Raw genomic sequence first — 17,025 nt, 5'->3', positions numbered from 1 at the left:
ATGTAACATTTCTAACAATTTTAGAATCCTGGATAACTGTGGGGATCTTATATTTTTGGCAAATAAGATGTTTTTATGCGTCCAGAAAAATGTGAATAACATAATTTACATCTTTGAAATTCACATTTAACCCTTTGTCATTAAATGATTACTACTAGTGATAATAAGTGAATTGTCATCCTCCATAGTCAGTATTATCAGCAATATTTACCTACCTAAAAGTCACAAAGACAGTTGTATATCAGTTTACATTACAATTAATATTTAAAGACCTCAAAACACAGTTAGAATAAAACAATGCCTTGGAAAAATAATCATAAAGCAGATAAGTGTCAACAATTCTTGGTCAAAAAAATTCATCTTCCTAACACACAAGATTATATTCTAATTTAGATAGTCTGGCTGAATTTTTTCCATCTAAGGTTTAAGGCCCCCAGTGTAGAGTCCAGTTCCAAGTATTAACACTTTTAGATTTTTCATTTTAAGAAACTGTGACAAAGAAAAGTTAACTTCTACATAATTTGTTGTTGGCTATAAGAAAACCCATTTCAGGAACTATAGATCCTGGGAAAATAATACTATATTGTATTCATTACACAAGAGATTGACCTTTGCCATCTAAAAAAAATAATTTAAATGATTTATAGTAAGGGAGAAAAATGGGAAAAATTTCAAAGAATTGACTGATAAATTTAAAATGAAAACATTGTTAACAATTTTTTTTTTATTGTAAACAAATGGGATACATGTTGTTTCTCTGTTTGTACATGGTGTAAAGGCATACCCTTTGTGTAATCATAAATTTACATAGAGCAATGTTGTTTGATTCATTCTGTTATTTTTTTCCCTTCCCCCCACCCCTCCCACCCCTCTTTACCCTCTATACAGTAGTTCCTTCCTCCATACTTGCCCCCCTCCCTAACCCTAACTCTAACCCTTCCCTCCCCCCCATTATGTGTCAACCTCCACTTATTAGCGATATCATTCGTCCTTTGGCTTTTTGAGATTGGCTTATCTCACTTAGCATGATATTCTCCAATTTCATCCATTTGCCTGCAAATGTCATAATTTTATCATTTTTTATGGCTGAGTAATATTCCATAGTATATATATACCACAACTTGAATCAACTAGGTAAAGTAATTGTGATTAGGCTGTAAAATAATCCTTAAGGTATTCAACCCCTCCAGTAAATACTTTTCTAAAGTGTTTACACTCTAATTTACCAATTTCCATGTAGTAGTTCAAAAATGATTTGAATATTAAATTGGATTTTTCATAATTTGAGAATAAAAAATTCTCAAAGTTTTACCTGACTGACTCAATGTAATAATAATGTTCTATGGAAAATTCCAATACAAACTGGAATATGCCATGTGCATTGCCCTATGCTCCATTTGGGTCATAGTTATTTTGGAAGTAGGTGATCTCTTACCATTGGCTACTATTTTTAATGGTTTGATTCCTAAGACCATAGAATGCCCAATTCATTGGGTTTTCCTCATGTTCTCTGAAGAAATAGAATAGAAGCAGCTGCTAAAACACTTCTGTTATAAATGAGAAGGGAACAAGACAGGAAGGTTAAGGAAATTGCCTATTTTCCATCTTTAATATATGGTACAAAATGATCACATTCTTTTTTGCTATTTTAATTGATAAAATTATATCAAAGTACCAATTAATTTTTCTGTTAATTGTAGTACTCATGGTATTTTTTTCTATTTGAAAAATGTAAGTAACAATTCAAATACTGTATGATCCCAAACATTTTTTGGGGGGATAGGGTACTGGGGATTGAACTCAGGGGCACTTGACCACCGAGCCACATCCCCAGCCCTATTTTTTGTATTTATTTACAGACAAGGTCTCACTGAGTTGCTTAGAGCCTCACTTTTGCTGAGGCTGGCTTTGAACTCAGGATTCTCCTGCCTCAGCCTCCTGAGATACTAGGTATTGCAGGCATGTGCTGCACCTTGCCAAAAACTCTTATTTTAGAAAATGAATTTTAGAAAAAAAATCAAATAGTATATATAGATTTCTTTAAAAGTAGAATAATCTTCTTAAATTTTCCTATGCTAATGTTTCCTTCTAAGCTGTCTCATTCTGAGTCATAAAATATCATAGCATTATAAAAACAGCGATAATTTAAATCTGTAATAATATCCAGACTTTAATTCCAAGAAACCTCTCCCAAAACTTTGTCTCTGACAATTATTTTAATGATCCTGTTAGATTTTTTTCTATGTATTTTATTTCAATTGTTCAGTTCACATTACTCTTAATAATCATCTGAGTGATCCAAAACTCAACTGATACATAAAAAATATAAATAAAATCAATGTAGATGAATGAAAACTTCTGAATTATTAAATTTTAATCATAAAATTATTCTTTGGTTAATATAGACATAACATTTTTTGTAGACAAATGTTAAAAATAACACTGACTTCACTGACATACCAACTTGGTGTATCCATCTGTCTAAGGAAATGTGTCCACTCGTTTCGAATTAAAATTGTTTTTAAAAGTGACAACTTTATTGATATTTACAAAATATATTTTTATTTCCTTTGCAGAAAGATAAGGAAGACCAGTGGCTAGAGAAGAAAGTGCAAGGAAATAAAGATCACATTATTTTGGAGCATCTACAGTGGACAATGGGGTATGAAGTTCAAATTACAGCTGCCAACAGATTAGGATATTCTGAACCAACAGTTTATGAGTTCAGTATGCCACCAAAGCCCAACATTATTAAAGGTAAGCAAAACTGTATTTTTTCTTAATGTAAGTATGGTATCACCTTTTAATGATCCATCTGGTTTTTCTCAATAAATAAAATATAATTTTATAAATGACAATATAAATTCTGGATTCTAATTATTCTTATTATGGTATGTCACATTCAAGTCTTTTTAATTACTCTTGCCATAGGATATTGGTTATTCTGTAAAACTGTTTTCCCAGCTTTAGCACTTGAATGAAAACAAGCAGAGGAAGAAGGTGGACAGTGAGAAAGAATGATGAAAGTCATTAAGAAAAAATTTGTTGATTCAGAGAGGGGAAAAAAAAGCTTTTCTAAGAAGAATCTCTCCTGTCTTGTGAGAGATATGCTCATTCTGGTTCTATTTTGCCAGAGATAAGGATGAGCTCACTTCTTCTGTCCAATGAAGTTGATTTTAGAAATATAAAGAAAGTCACACGTAGATACAGAAATAGGCAAAAATGTACATAGCTAGAGTTTCAAGGTGGTAGATTCTACCGTTGATAGGTAGCAATGCTTACATAATTACATATTTATATTTTTAGTGCTATTATCAAAATCCACAGGAAGAATATTAAAATTCTTTTCAGTTACATACTACAGAGGTCATGTTACAAGAATATATCCTGCTTCAAAATAATATTTAATTTTTAGTTGCCATATTGACAATATGTTAAAAATTTTCCCGTAAGTATCACCTTTGGCATTTAATTTTATGGGGATTGTGTATGTGAGTGTGCATGTATGTCTATACTCTTTATGTATACATATAAATATGAGAGCAGCATATTTATTCATGGAATCGTGATTACTTAAGTCTAATTTCATAGTGGCCCTATTTGTCCATAATAGTTTTGAAAATAGAAAATGAGTAAAATTTGGCAGAACATTCATATTATTTCTCTTGTAATTTCAAATTGATTTTAATCTCATTTATTATGAATATGTTATATCATACATCAATTTTGTAAAATGTCAAGTAGTTTTATACAATTAATTTTTGATTAAAAGTAATTACTATTGATTATAAATTTTACAAGTAATTGACCTTGTGGTTTTGTATTGCTAATATTAATTAATAAATGCCACAAATCATAATATGAAATGGGAAACTGAGAAGCCTCTAGAAATAATGCAGTTATCTTACATTCTGATGACAATTTCTTTTTAACTTACAGAGGATTTCTGCATTCATTATCTCAGTTCATTCTTATTTATGAATTAGACAAGGAAGAGACACTCATTTTACAAATAAGATTTTAAGAGGTTAAATATTCTATTTATGCTAAGGGATACTTTAGTTCCTATGACAAATTTAATGACCTTATAAGATGCTACACCCTAACAACAGTAGTTGAATGTGCTAGCATTTATCAATATATTTTCCCTCATGACTTTTAAATATAATAACTGTGTCTATAATTAAAATACATTATGTTTGTAATAGTTATACTCTATGTAGGTGTCAGGATATAAATGTGTTTTTCAAGTAAAGTATCAAAAAGAGGATGGCAAAAGTGTACTCCCTTCTCCTGAGTCTTTACCTTCGTTAATACTTGGAGGAAATTATGAATTTTTATTAACAGATATAAAAATAGAGTTATATTGAAGAAATTAGTTCTAATATTCTATGGCACAGTAGAGTGACTGTAGTCCATAACAATTTTTTATCTATTTTATAGAGAACTCTAACAGGATTTTGCATGTTCTCACAGAAAGAAATAATTGTTTTGGAAATAGAAATGTTACTTAAACTGATAGCTCATCCTGCATTGTATACATGTACCCACATATTACACAGTACTCCATAAATGTATATCAATATTATATAAAAAATGAAAATTGATATTCTATGAATTAGAGGACAGAATTTTAATGACAATTCATAGATAAAACACAAAAACAGATTTTAGGTATCTTATAAACCTAGAATCCCTGATATTTTTATAAGAAATTATTGAAAACAAAAGCCACTTACACACATAAGTGATATAGATCCTGCATATACATGCATATACATGCATATACTTATGTACATATATACATATATGTCAACACACGACTGGACAGGATGTATTGTGATGCATTTACTGTAAAAACATGATTTGTATCAGTTCAAGAAAATTGTGGGGCAAGAGCTCATAAGGGAAGACCTAGGAGGAGAATGTAAATAATTATGGTTTATTTACTTATGGCTCTGTAGTGTCAAAATCCATTCATTTATTCATTACAGTTACTTAATGAAGTCCTGTTTTATGACAAGTGCTGAGATGAATAGAAAGGATTAATTTATGAAAAGAATACAACTAGAACGTGTCCCTGGCATCAATATTTGCACACACTAGAAGAAAAGAATTAAATACCATCATGAATTAAAATACCAGCAAAGGCTTACAACCCTTAGATGTGCCCATGTAGTATACTGCCATGAGAGCATAGCATTTGGCAAGGTTTCTGAATTTTGGGGTAGAGTTAGGATTAAGCCAGTTTGCCTCCCCAAATATGTTTTTTCTAAAGGAAACGGGGGTGCATGGTGTATAAATAAATCTCTAATCAAGAAAGGACTTGATCTCCTTCAACAACTAGAGAAAGTATATTTGGGAGAAAATGTGGAGTTTTGTTGTTTAAAAGTGATCTACATCTCAAGGCAATCCAAGGACTTCTAAAATTCATGTAAATAGGTTTACTACAAATCCTAAAAGAAGTAAGAAATATGTTTAAGCAATGAAGTTACATAAACAGACAGGCATTATAAAGTGTATTCTTATTCATATGAGTAAATGCAAGTGATGGATGAACAGGAATGCTTGAAGAAAGATGAATAAATTCCAGACATTATAGATGAAGACTGATACTGCCTCTGTAGTAGCTTGGATAATGATAACTTATAGGTTTCTTGCTTGAGCAACTGGAATACTATTGATGTCATTACTTAAAGTGAAGAACTGAATAGGGGGAACAATCTTTTATGAAGACCAACCATAAGAACAGAATGGTATTAACTTCACATTTAAAATAATTGGTTAGATGGGTGGGTTACAGAGATGAAAAGATGGTTATGTCTTGGAAACACACTGTGAGGCTGTGAGTTTTAACATGTGAGTGGTGTATGTAGCCTGGGTAAAGATAAGTCCACTCAACAGTCAGAGCCTAAGCTCTGAACAATGGTTGCTGTCTATTCACTCATATTTCCTCAATACTAAAGAGTGACTGGAATGGTATAGATGTTCAAAGGGTTCTTCTTGATTTACTGACATAGAAGATCAAGGGACTGTAACACTGGCAGAAGAAAATACTCCCCTGTTAAAGATACTACAATGTTATAGAGCTATTGGGGGGAAAAAAGAGCGTAGTATCTTGGATGTGAAAACAGGGACATATTTCAAGATAAAAATGGTGTCCCATGTGAAATGTTGCTCATAGGAACTGAACCAAAGAGATGTGAAATGTCCTCTTTGCTTGCAGCTTTGCTGAAGAGGTTTAGTGATACATTTGTTAGAAATAGGTTGAGGATTGAATATGAGTTGAGAAGGTTTAGATACTTTGTTACTTGATGCTTTCAAGAAGGTTTTCCATGAAGGTGATCAGAGGAAAACAACAGAGCCAACATTACAAAGGCTATTTGATGACGGTAGAGTGTGGTTCATATCTGATGAAATTAGTCAAGTAGTCAGGGGAAGTCACACCTGCACACAGATAAAGCAATCCTGGAAATTAGCAGATGGTATCTATCCTCTCTGAACCTGCCCTGATCAAATGTCCATACAACCTTTTGGAAGGGGAGGAATAATATATTTTATCTATTAAAATGCTACAAAATACTATCTAATTTACTAACTGAATCCATTAGTTGTAAAGGCTTCATGTAATGACATCAAAGATATGCCCTAGTAGGTGAAGAATTGTTCAATATAGATATAGTTTCCTTGAGGCAACTGTTAAGTCAGTAACAGGGAAGTTGGATCCTTTAAATCAACAGAATACTATAGAGTTAACATTATATATTTATGTATAATATTAAAAATGATCTCCATATGTTTTCATCAAAGCTACTCTGCTAGTCATATGACTTATTTTTCCATTTTTAAATAAAACATGTGTTTAAAGTCCTATCTGAAATAAGTTATCTATGGTAAACCAGAAGATCTTTGTCTTTTCATTTAAATTAGAAAAAATACAATGTTAGTTTTATTTTAATTTATTTTCATATAGCATACTTTGTAGACTGTCCAAATGAATTTTATGCATATCTTAAATTTAAAAAGCTAGTAGTTATATGCATTAATACATATTTAACTTCTGGCAAACATTAGGCTGAATCCAGAATGCATTAATTTATTGGACTAAAGTACCATTTTTTAGGTCTTCACATTACATTTATAAATTATACATTCTACTGAACACATTTTTATCCATGTGTACATCTTAGTGGATACCAAATTTCCCCTTAGTTTATGAATTTCAAAATTATTTTCCATTGGGAATATATTTACATTTTTACTTCTTATTAAAGATGTATATATTTTGAAATGTGTGTCTTTATTAACATAGAATTAAGAGTGTGCAACATCAGTCATATTGTGTTTTGGTAAATTCATATAGCATAACTTTTTTTTTGTATTTTATAAATACTGGGAATATTGGGTGGTTGCGGCAAACTATTATACAAATGATTCAAATTTATCTATAGAACTAAAGGTTGAAAAGTGGCATCTATTTATTAGTTTTACAATTTTAATGACTAAAATTACTATTAAATTGCTAGATTAGGGGCTGGGTTGTAGCTCAGTGGCAGAGTTCTTGCCTAGCATGTGTGGGGCACTGGATTATCAACAGCACATATAAATAAATATAATAAAGGTCCATCAACAACTAAAACAATAACTTTTAGAAAATTAATAGATTGGGCTTAATGCTTTTAATTTATTTTGAAATAATATCCTGCCATTAATTTGGGATTACAATGTTTGATAGTATTTGTATTTAACCAAGGAAAGCCCTCAGTGTCTTTTAGTAATTGCTTCCTTCTACTGTTGCCTTTACTGTGAAGATGTGTAATTTAGACTATCCATATAATTTGGGGACAGTTCACTTCATACATTATCAATATCTGATGGAAATATAATTCTCTCATCTGGAGACATGTAATAAATATATATGAGTTCTTCAAATTTGACAAGCTGAAAAAGAAATGATATGAAGCACCACTAAGAAATCCACTGGTAATAAATGTAGTTAATTGGTATTTTCATGGAAATTTTTAATTGTATTTCTAATGAAATATAAAGCAAAACTATTTTGGTGACCTTCATTAGTTCACAACAACACTAAATTTTGTGACTGAATAAGTCAACAGGATCAGAAAATACAATATTCAAGTACATGACAAATGTAACAATGTGTTCCTTATATGAAATTTATGTTTTAGTATAAAATATTCAATAACAATATTGAAATGGAAGTCCAATAAATCATGGAGAAATTTAACTCTGTGGAATTCTCCATCAAATCTATATATTGATATCACATCCATAATAATATTTCTTTGCTTTAATACATAGTGAAAAGATAAATCTATAAATTATTTTCATGATCATTGATTTCAAAATTATTTTAGAAGAGATTCAATGAGATCTGTTCACATTGTGTACATGGTCAATTGAATGAATACTCCTAGATTCTATTTATCTTGCAGATAAATATTCATTATGTGAATTGGTATTTTTCACTTATAATCATTGGTAGTTAATATATTATTTAACTACCTTTATTTAAAATGTGTTCTAATAAATTATGGTATAAAAATCACATCAAAACCTGTGAAATGTAGTGAATACCTATTTGGGATAGTGCTGTGAATTTTCCAGGAGCACAAGGAATAACTTAGTGACTTGTCCCATATAATTTGTGTTTTCAATGTATAAATGTGAGTTTTCATTTAAAGAATCAATGATAGAACTAATGTCTTGGTAACCTGAAACAGACCTTAGTGATACTGACCCTCAACTAAGTTTTTAATAGGTTACAACAATTTAGAAATGTTTTATAAAGTATTGTGATCATTTTTGTCTCATATCAAAGTTATTTATTCTTAGTAATTGTTGATGGCTATGTGTTAATGTTGCATTAATTATTTTCTCTTTTTTTTCTTTCCTACTGTCACGTTTTTCTTCTCCTTTGTTTTCATGTTTGTAACTCAATTCCTTTCCTTTTCCTTAATTATTTTATTCTTGTTTTATCTTGAAACACAAATCTCATCATGCAGATAAATGCTGTGAAGCGAATAAAGGTGAAAATGGGAGCCAGTCCTGGCAGCTGAATGCTGCTGGGTTTTCTTTCATTATAGCCATAAGTTTGTCTTGCATGTTTTAATGTTGTTATGTTACATGATATTTCTTTTTATGCCCTTTAAAGTAAAAAGGAGATAGTACTAACAAGCCTAGTGGAAAAAATCAGGATTTTCTAAACTCCAGTTAATTATGCATGCATGTTCTCACATGAGCAATTAGAACTTTTCCTCTTCAACAAATTGTCAACCTTTTGTGATGGTAATTTGTCAGAAATCACTGAAAAAATTTTAATCAGAATTGTTTCTTCCAGTACCAGTTCAATGAATAACATGCTTTACTCTAAAGATCTCTTTAATTTCTAAAGTTGACCTTGTTAAATATCATGTCACTTGTAGTTGAAACTTAAACTTTATTCATTGTATCTAGACTTTTTTCATTTGATTATTTTGCAAATGCAACTCAATATACATGGCCATATGTCATCTAAATTATAATTTTTTGATCAATGTAATTGTGAATCATTTCTACTGTCTTTTGTTACTGTTAAATATAAATTTCTAACTAAACAAACATTTCTAAAATTTCATGGTGTCCACCATTTATAGGAAAGATAAACATGGCATTTTGTTATATTATACATTTATCTTTATTTTGCTACTAATTTTATCTTTATGGATATAAAATATCAGAAGGAATTAATATAGTTTTTTTAAAAAAATTTGAACACCAATTAATGTTTTCATTAAGTGAAAATATTTCTTTGCAGTTGCCCCAGAGTAATAAACTAAGTTTTAATATGTTTAAAAGGTTGACCTCAATTCAATGGATTCAGATTATATGTTCAGCCGGCATCAAATCCTTATGTTTTAACAACATATGTAGTTAGTTATTGCATTTCCCTGGACACCTGTGAGTCAGCAGGTATCCTTGTAAGAATCAGGGAGAGAGAAATAAATGCTTTAGTCACTACTTTCAAGAAGATGAAATTGAGATGAGAATATGATTATATTAGATTCTAATTTTCAAATGGAACACAATTGAAGTACCATAAAAATTATTTTCAATTTTTTGTTTTCATAATTTTAAAATGAGAATTTTTTTTAAAAATCTTTTTACTTGCAACCCCATCACAGCAAGTGATTTTTACTACTTATTTAGGTCAATTAGAAGGAATCAGATTTACAGCTATACATGAAAAAAACTTCCTTGGTAAATCAAATGATTAGGATCTGGCCTTTGAAATTCATTCATCAAGGGCAGTATTTTTAACACAAATGCATTCTTTCTGATTTCAAATATTATATATATGTATATAATACACACACACACACACACACACACACACACACACACACGGAAAGAGAGAGAGAAAGTGGCATTTTTTTTTTCTGTCCAAAAGGATTTCCAATGTATGGAGAACAGAAATGTAACCATTCTATGAGAAAAGTTTTGTGTTTCAAATCAGCACAGCTTATGTTCTTTTTAATAGATAACCAGTTATAGTTGTATCATATTCCCTGATATTTGAGATTGGAGAAGATATATTTATTACTAATATGGAGAAAATGTTGCAAAGGAAAGAAATTTGAGTAATACTTCCAAGAATGATTTTTCCCTTATTCATTATAACCTAACTTGAAATTTCCAATAACTTACAGATATTTTCATGAGAAAGTTATGTAGAAATAATATTCAATTATGATCTTAAAACATAATTTTTGAAGTACATGGAATATGTATTTAATAATTTAACACAAAATGATTTATTTTTAAATTTGATGTTTTACCAATTTAGGTCACCAATAGTGATATAATGAAAACTCAAGGTCAGATTTGCATAGAAATGCAGTGTAACATTTTGACAGTTGGAGAAGAATATTAAATGAAAATTTTATTATCTTAAAATAATTTACTTAAAGAGTATGTGAATTTTGATTTTTTAAGAGCTAAGTATAAATCATTTTAAATTTGTCAATTGGTGAAATGTGTAGTGTAAGTGAATGTTGATTTTTCATATCTGAAATGCATAAATTCTTTGAAAAATATTTCAAAATCTGAAAATAACAGACTTTTTGCTTTGTTTTGTTTCTACAAGAAATCAGAGCACGTAAAACTGTAAATAATGAAGCTATTGCATTTCAGTAAATTAGACCTAGATATTATAAGGTGTATGATTATTTCAAAATATTAATAATCTGTGTTCCTGGATAATCTCCTTTACTACATTAACTAATTCCTAAATGCAGCCATGATATTTGACAGTTTATTTTATGTGTATCTAACTAAATTGTGATTATTCATAAACAAGACATAAAAATTCAAAGTGATTTTAAGTATATCCATAGTATCCACCAATTTTTTTCCATTCACTGGATTTTTGAATAAAATTTAGTGCCTAAACATGTATAAATATAAACTAGTATATTAAGGTAAGTGTAGAGTTAATTATATGTAATCAGAAGTATGTATCTATATCTAATGATGTTTGTATCATATCTCCCAATATTAAATATTTAAAATTATTTCTCTTATACACCAGTTATAGAGTTAAACTAATTTATTTATGCATGAGTAAGTAATTGCCATTATTAGTATGTGGAATATATGGATATCTTTTACAAATTTCAGAATATCTCCTTTTCTTGCCTCCCCAACTGCTTCTATACTACCCTTTTCTCTGTCTTAATGCTTCCTCTGTCCCAATCAAAACTCTAAAATTATTTATTAGATCGTTAGAAGATGCAAATGTTTACCACCATGCTTAGATTGTACTAATGCAGCGTGCCAAGTAGGTAACTGTATATTTTCCTTCCTTATGAATTTTTTTCTTACATGAAAAGACCTTAAATAAACTGCCAGTTTCAGTACTTTCTATCCCAATACTACTGGTCATTAGGAGTAAGTATAATTTTAGAAATCCATATTCATAGTCCTTTCAAAAGCATCATGCAGGTGCACATATATGTGTTACTTGTAGACGTGAACAAGGTTGAAATATCCAAAGGATTAATCCACTTATTCTTTTCTTTCCTTTTATTCTCACTTTTCCTAACATATCTCAAATATTTAAAGAATTTAAATATAAATAAATGCACTTGAAACATTGGATTACCTTTTCACAAATGCATAATTTCAATTTTATATATGAATGCAATGAATATGTACAAAAACATTTTATTGCATATAAATTAGTTTTTAAATATTCAGAATATCTTCTTAAATTAATATTTAAAGTGAATAATATGCATAATACTATACAAGTTACACAGTTTGATTTCATTGGGAAAATATAATAATTTAATTCAGATGTATTTCATATAAGAATGCCCATTTGTTAGGTTTGATTTAAGTTAAATCTTAAATAAGAAAAATTCCAACTAGTTCAATTATGTATAATCAGATCTATGACTATTCATTTCTACTCAGAAAGATATATTGTGCACAAAGAATTTAGCCACATAGGTTTGAATCTGGATGATTTAGATCAATAAAAAGTATTTTAATTATTAATGTGATACACTTACTCTAAGAAGAGAAAATAGCATTTTAAATAACATTATTTTAGCAATTTGAGACAGATATTTATGACACCAATATAATCAGTATGTTTGGGTCCAGTTTTCAAGCATAACAGCCAATATTATATATGGAATTACTTCAAGTTTGTAGTAAATTTAAACTATTTCTGGTAATGTAAGATTATTGCCAAATTTTGAAATTCGTTACAAAAACTTTTGGAAAAAGAAAAATTGTTTGTTAGGGTTATACTATTAGTAGCATTAGAAGTTTTAAATAAATCAACTATGAAATTACCTAAATTAAACATTATTGTTTGTTATCTTATAATATCATAATTCCCTTGAATGAATAAAGACATAGGATGATAAAAGACATAACAGTGGAATTTTGTGTGTTTTATTATGGTTTATATTTGTTAGGTGTAATATAACATCCTTTACAAAATCTTTAAATTAGTCCTAGTGAAGTGAACTTTCTTTTTAAATTTTTTTCTTTTCTATGTTTTTCTATTTCTCTTTTGTCTGTTTCTTCTATCTCTTCTCTTCCTGTCATTCTCTGTATATCTCTCTTTCTTCTGATCAGGAATAAATAATATTTAGTTCTTCTATCATTTTTTTCTGTTAATCATTAGTAAAATTTAAAGTTTTGGTCCAATAGTGGTCGGGAAATACATTCTAAAATCTTCAACAAGTTCATTATATTTTGCAAGTAGCTCAAGTTTACATATTTCAAGTAAACCAATATATAAATAGTATACAAGTAGCTCTTGAAAGAATTACAAAATTGATTGAAATTGGTTGCAAGTCTATTTCCAAATCTGTTGTCACAGACCAATTACTTAAGCATTAAAACTTTATAGTTAATCTTACTTTTCATAAAACACTACTACAGTAAAATATTAGTGTTAAATAAAGAAAAAATAATCTTTCTAACATGTTAATAAATTCTTTTCCAAATTACCATCAAAATTAGAGTATTTTCTGGAGGTCATATTTCTTAATTTTTAAATACAAAATTATGATAATCTTCTTGCTTACACTTACTTAAAAACTTGATGAACACATCAAATAATCTGAATTTTTAATCTAAGGAAAAGATACATTTAGTTTAATCTAATTATTCTGAAATGGCACTAAATGTGTTTGACAATAGTACCTTGTTTTCCAAATACTTTTAGTTTTGTCATTTTGTCTAAGATTATGACTGCGATGAGGATGGTAACAAGGTTGTATTTCTCCATCTCTCCTGGCTCTTAACTAATTTTTTAAGTCAAAACTTTCTGTCGGTAAATGTTCCAAATAAAGTGGAATCGTTTTATAATATAAATTTACTAATTACAAAATACCATTATCCAAGGAATATAAGAAGTGCATGCTTTGTATGTTCTTTCAGTATATCTGAGACAGTCCAAACTGCATCTGATGTCCTTTGTTGGTAGACTTTTACGTACTTTGTAAATACATAATCATTCACGTAGAATTAAATTTCATTTTAAGTGTGAATCAGCGTCACATTGGTTGTATCAAATCTAGGTATATTGCTAACTTTCTGAAAAACTGTATATGTTCAAATTAAATTCACTTAATCTTTTTTATTTGACTTAGGCAATAGATTATAAAGTTACCCATTGCAGAGATTGAATAATATAAAACAGCATCATTTTAATGATAATTATGCTGAGTTCACTTTCATTTCATGTATGTATTAAGTGGTCACTATGAAATAACTCTCTTAGTCTTTTTTTCTCTAAAATTAATACATTAAAAACTACTGTTTGAAATAACATCCACAATTCATAATCTTATTTTAAGATTTTTATCATATGTTGATTTTATGTATAATACTTCTGTTTAAAAATGACTGTTTTTGATCACTTTAATTGCATTTGTTTTTGTCATAGATTATTTTGAAAAAATATGTACATGTTATAAGTGCATTGTCCTCAGTATCATCTCTTATTTAAAACCCCCAACATAATATCCAGCACTACGTGTAATCCTATGCATGTGTTTCATGGTATATTAAATGTCATTTTATTTTCTGTACCTCTGTGTCTCCATGTTGTAATAAAGAAAACTGAGGAAAAACTTTGTAATATGTGTTTTCTTTATTACTGGTACAACCTTTTTAGTCTTTGTGTGTTTTCATTTCTAACTTGATCAAAATCAACAGCTCAACAATTATTTACCTTGTCAGGAAAGAGTAATAAACATATACTCACTGAATGATTTCAATTTTTAGATAACAAATATGACATCTTTCACAATTATTATTTCTTGAAAAATTTTAGAAATAAGTCCCAATATTGTTTATAGGATCCTGTTTCTAGGGTATCTTCAAAAAACATTGTCACACTGGGAAGCCAAAATGAGTAGATGACATTTTTATATAAAGCTCATGGACATAGTCAATAAATGCTGTAAAGATTGTTGAGTTATTCCCACTGTGGGCAAAAGTTCATAAAAGCAGATAGAAATGCGTAAAGTAATTTTTCTCCAGTTCCTTTGGTTCATGCATAATGATAATTTATTTCAGTTTGGGCAGCATGAGAGCATAGTTGTACATAATCACTTTAAGATTCTCTACTTATCTACTCTAAGGTATAAAACAAAAATAATGACTTTGGAAATTTATGAATAAAAATGGTAATTAGAAAATCAAGATCTTCTTATATTTTGAACACCAACTATATCAGACACTATGAAAATGCCTTAAATGAAACATTTCATTCACTCCTCATAAGATCCATCTGAAGTAGTATTTCTCTCGTGTTTCAGATGAGAATAGTGAGGCGTAGAAAAATGAACAATTCACATGTTACAGATGTATCATATAAATCTGTTTCTAATATTTTCTTGGTAAGAGTACTGATCTAGGTACTAATTCTTACTTTTCATTACAGAAATTCTTCAAATAGTTTTAGAAGTGAAAAAGTAATTATTTCTGTCATAGACAGGAATTGAAAACTAATATATTTTTATGAAAACACAAGTGTTTCATTGCTAGAGAAAGAATGACAAATTAGTGCAAAAATTGCAAAGGAAAATGTTCATTCACAGGATTTGAATTATTCTAGAACATACTTCTACAATGTGCTTCATCTCTCTTATTCCAAAAATGCCCACTCCTGTCTATCATCTATCATCTATCTACCACCTGTTTAAAAATATTTGTATATATTTTATACTGAAATTTTAATACATCATCTGTATTTGTTATTAAGATGTGTTATTTTGAGTGATACAGTACTGACCAAAGTTTACTGCACCTAGAGAGAACATTTGTTTCTCTTTCTTCTTATTTTTATTTTTACTGAAGGTAATGTCAAATGGGAATTATTTGGCAACTGTGGGGCATTTTATAGTTGCTGTCATAGAAACTTTTTCTTCCTTTATTAAATTTTTGTAACTATTATTTTGAGCTATATGTGAGGAAATGAGATTGGAGGAAAGCTAGAAGTATTGTAAATAAACTCTATCAAAAATTGAGAATAGGAGAAGTCAAATAACTAGTCACTGATATAGGATATAGTTAAGTAACTTGTGATACTTCCTCATATATTTGATTTATCAGATTAGATAATTTAAAGTTGCCATATCTGTATCTCTAGTCTGTAAGTTATATGCTCTTGTCTGTTTGATCTGTTTTTTTTTTTTTTTATCTTCTTAATTGGCCTGTGCAAAAAAACCATGTTACAAAGGAAAAATGATGTATAATCAATTTGCTTCTATTAGTTAAATATTATGTTTTCACTCAAGATTTAAATACATTTATTTCCATGGTAAATGTGATATTTATGGCATCCAATAAATTTTCTAATTTTTTTACATTGTATGATGAATTTACATTACTGGTAGAAATTGTTAATTTTATACTAGTATAAATGATATTTTTACTTAGTGTCAACTAAAAATAAAATAAATGTTTCTAATTCAATATCTATTCTTTCCATTTTAAGAAGTCAAAATATATAGCCTGAACACATAATTTTCATAAAAGTTATATGTTTACTTCTTTACTCATTTCTTATTTAGTATTGCAAAGAGAAAATGTTTATAAAAATATTCAAAATGGAAGAATATTTTTGTCTCTGTATGGTTAATGTAGAAATAAAAATAGTTTATCAAATTGGCATTTGCTTTAAAGAATCCATAAACTAAAAATCTTAAAAGGGTTCTTATTTCTCTTTTATTTTACAAAAGCTGAATTAGATATATATGCTATATGAAATGTCAAATGCAAAATTACCTGAGTTTCTTGAATAATGACAAGAAAACTTTTCTGCTTCTCTGTCCTTATTGGTAGAAAACAGAAAAACATTGTTTAGGATTTCAATATACTGATCTGTGACTTAATCTACTGAACAGCTTAATCATGAACAATAGTTTATTTGAGGGAATAGAGAAATACTTCTCTAAAGAAAGGTGTGGTATAGTTCCATCACATAAAATTCCA

General features: G+C 28.9%; 1 protein-coding gene across 2 annotated transcripts in view; it reads left to right on the top strand.

Moving 5' to 3' along the window:
- Positions 1–17,025, top strand: part of NCAM2 (neural cell adhesion molecule 2) — a 506,280-nt gene that overhangs the window by 442,406 nt on the left and 46,849 nt on the right. The window contains exons 15-16 of one of the 2 annotated variants that reach the window (XM_079155717.1): positions 2,577–2,757; positions 9,027–10,372. In XM_079155717.1, coding sequence (XP_079011843.1) covers positions 2,577–2,757; positions 9,027–9,133 — 288 coding nt within the window. In that variant the 3' untranslated portion in view covers positions 9,134–10,372. Of the gene's footprint in view, positions 1–2,576; positions 2,758–9,026; positions 10,373–17,025 lie in introns of those variants that run through there. The other variant, XM_079155716.1, reaches the window with a different exon arrangement.

This window comes from Sciurus vulgaris (genome assembly GCF_902686455.1).
Source record: "Sciurus vulgaris genome assembly, chromosome: 10".
NCBI classification, from domain to species: Eukaryota; Metazoa; Chordata; class Mammalia; order Rodentia; family Sciuridae; genus Sciurus; species Sciurus vulgaris.
This window is presented reverse-complemented; position numbering and strand designations above follow the sequence as displayed.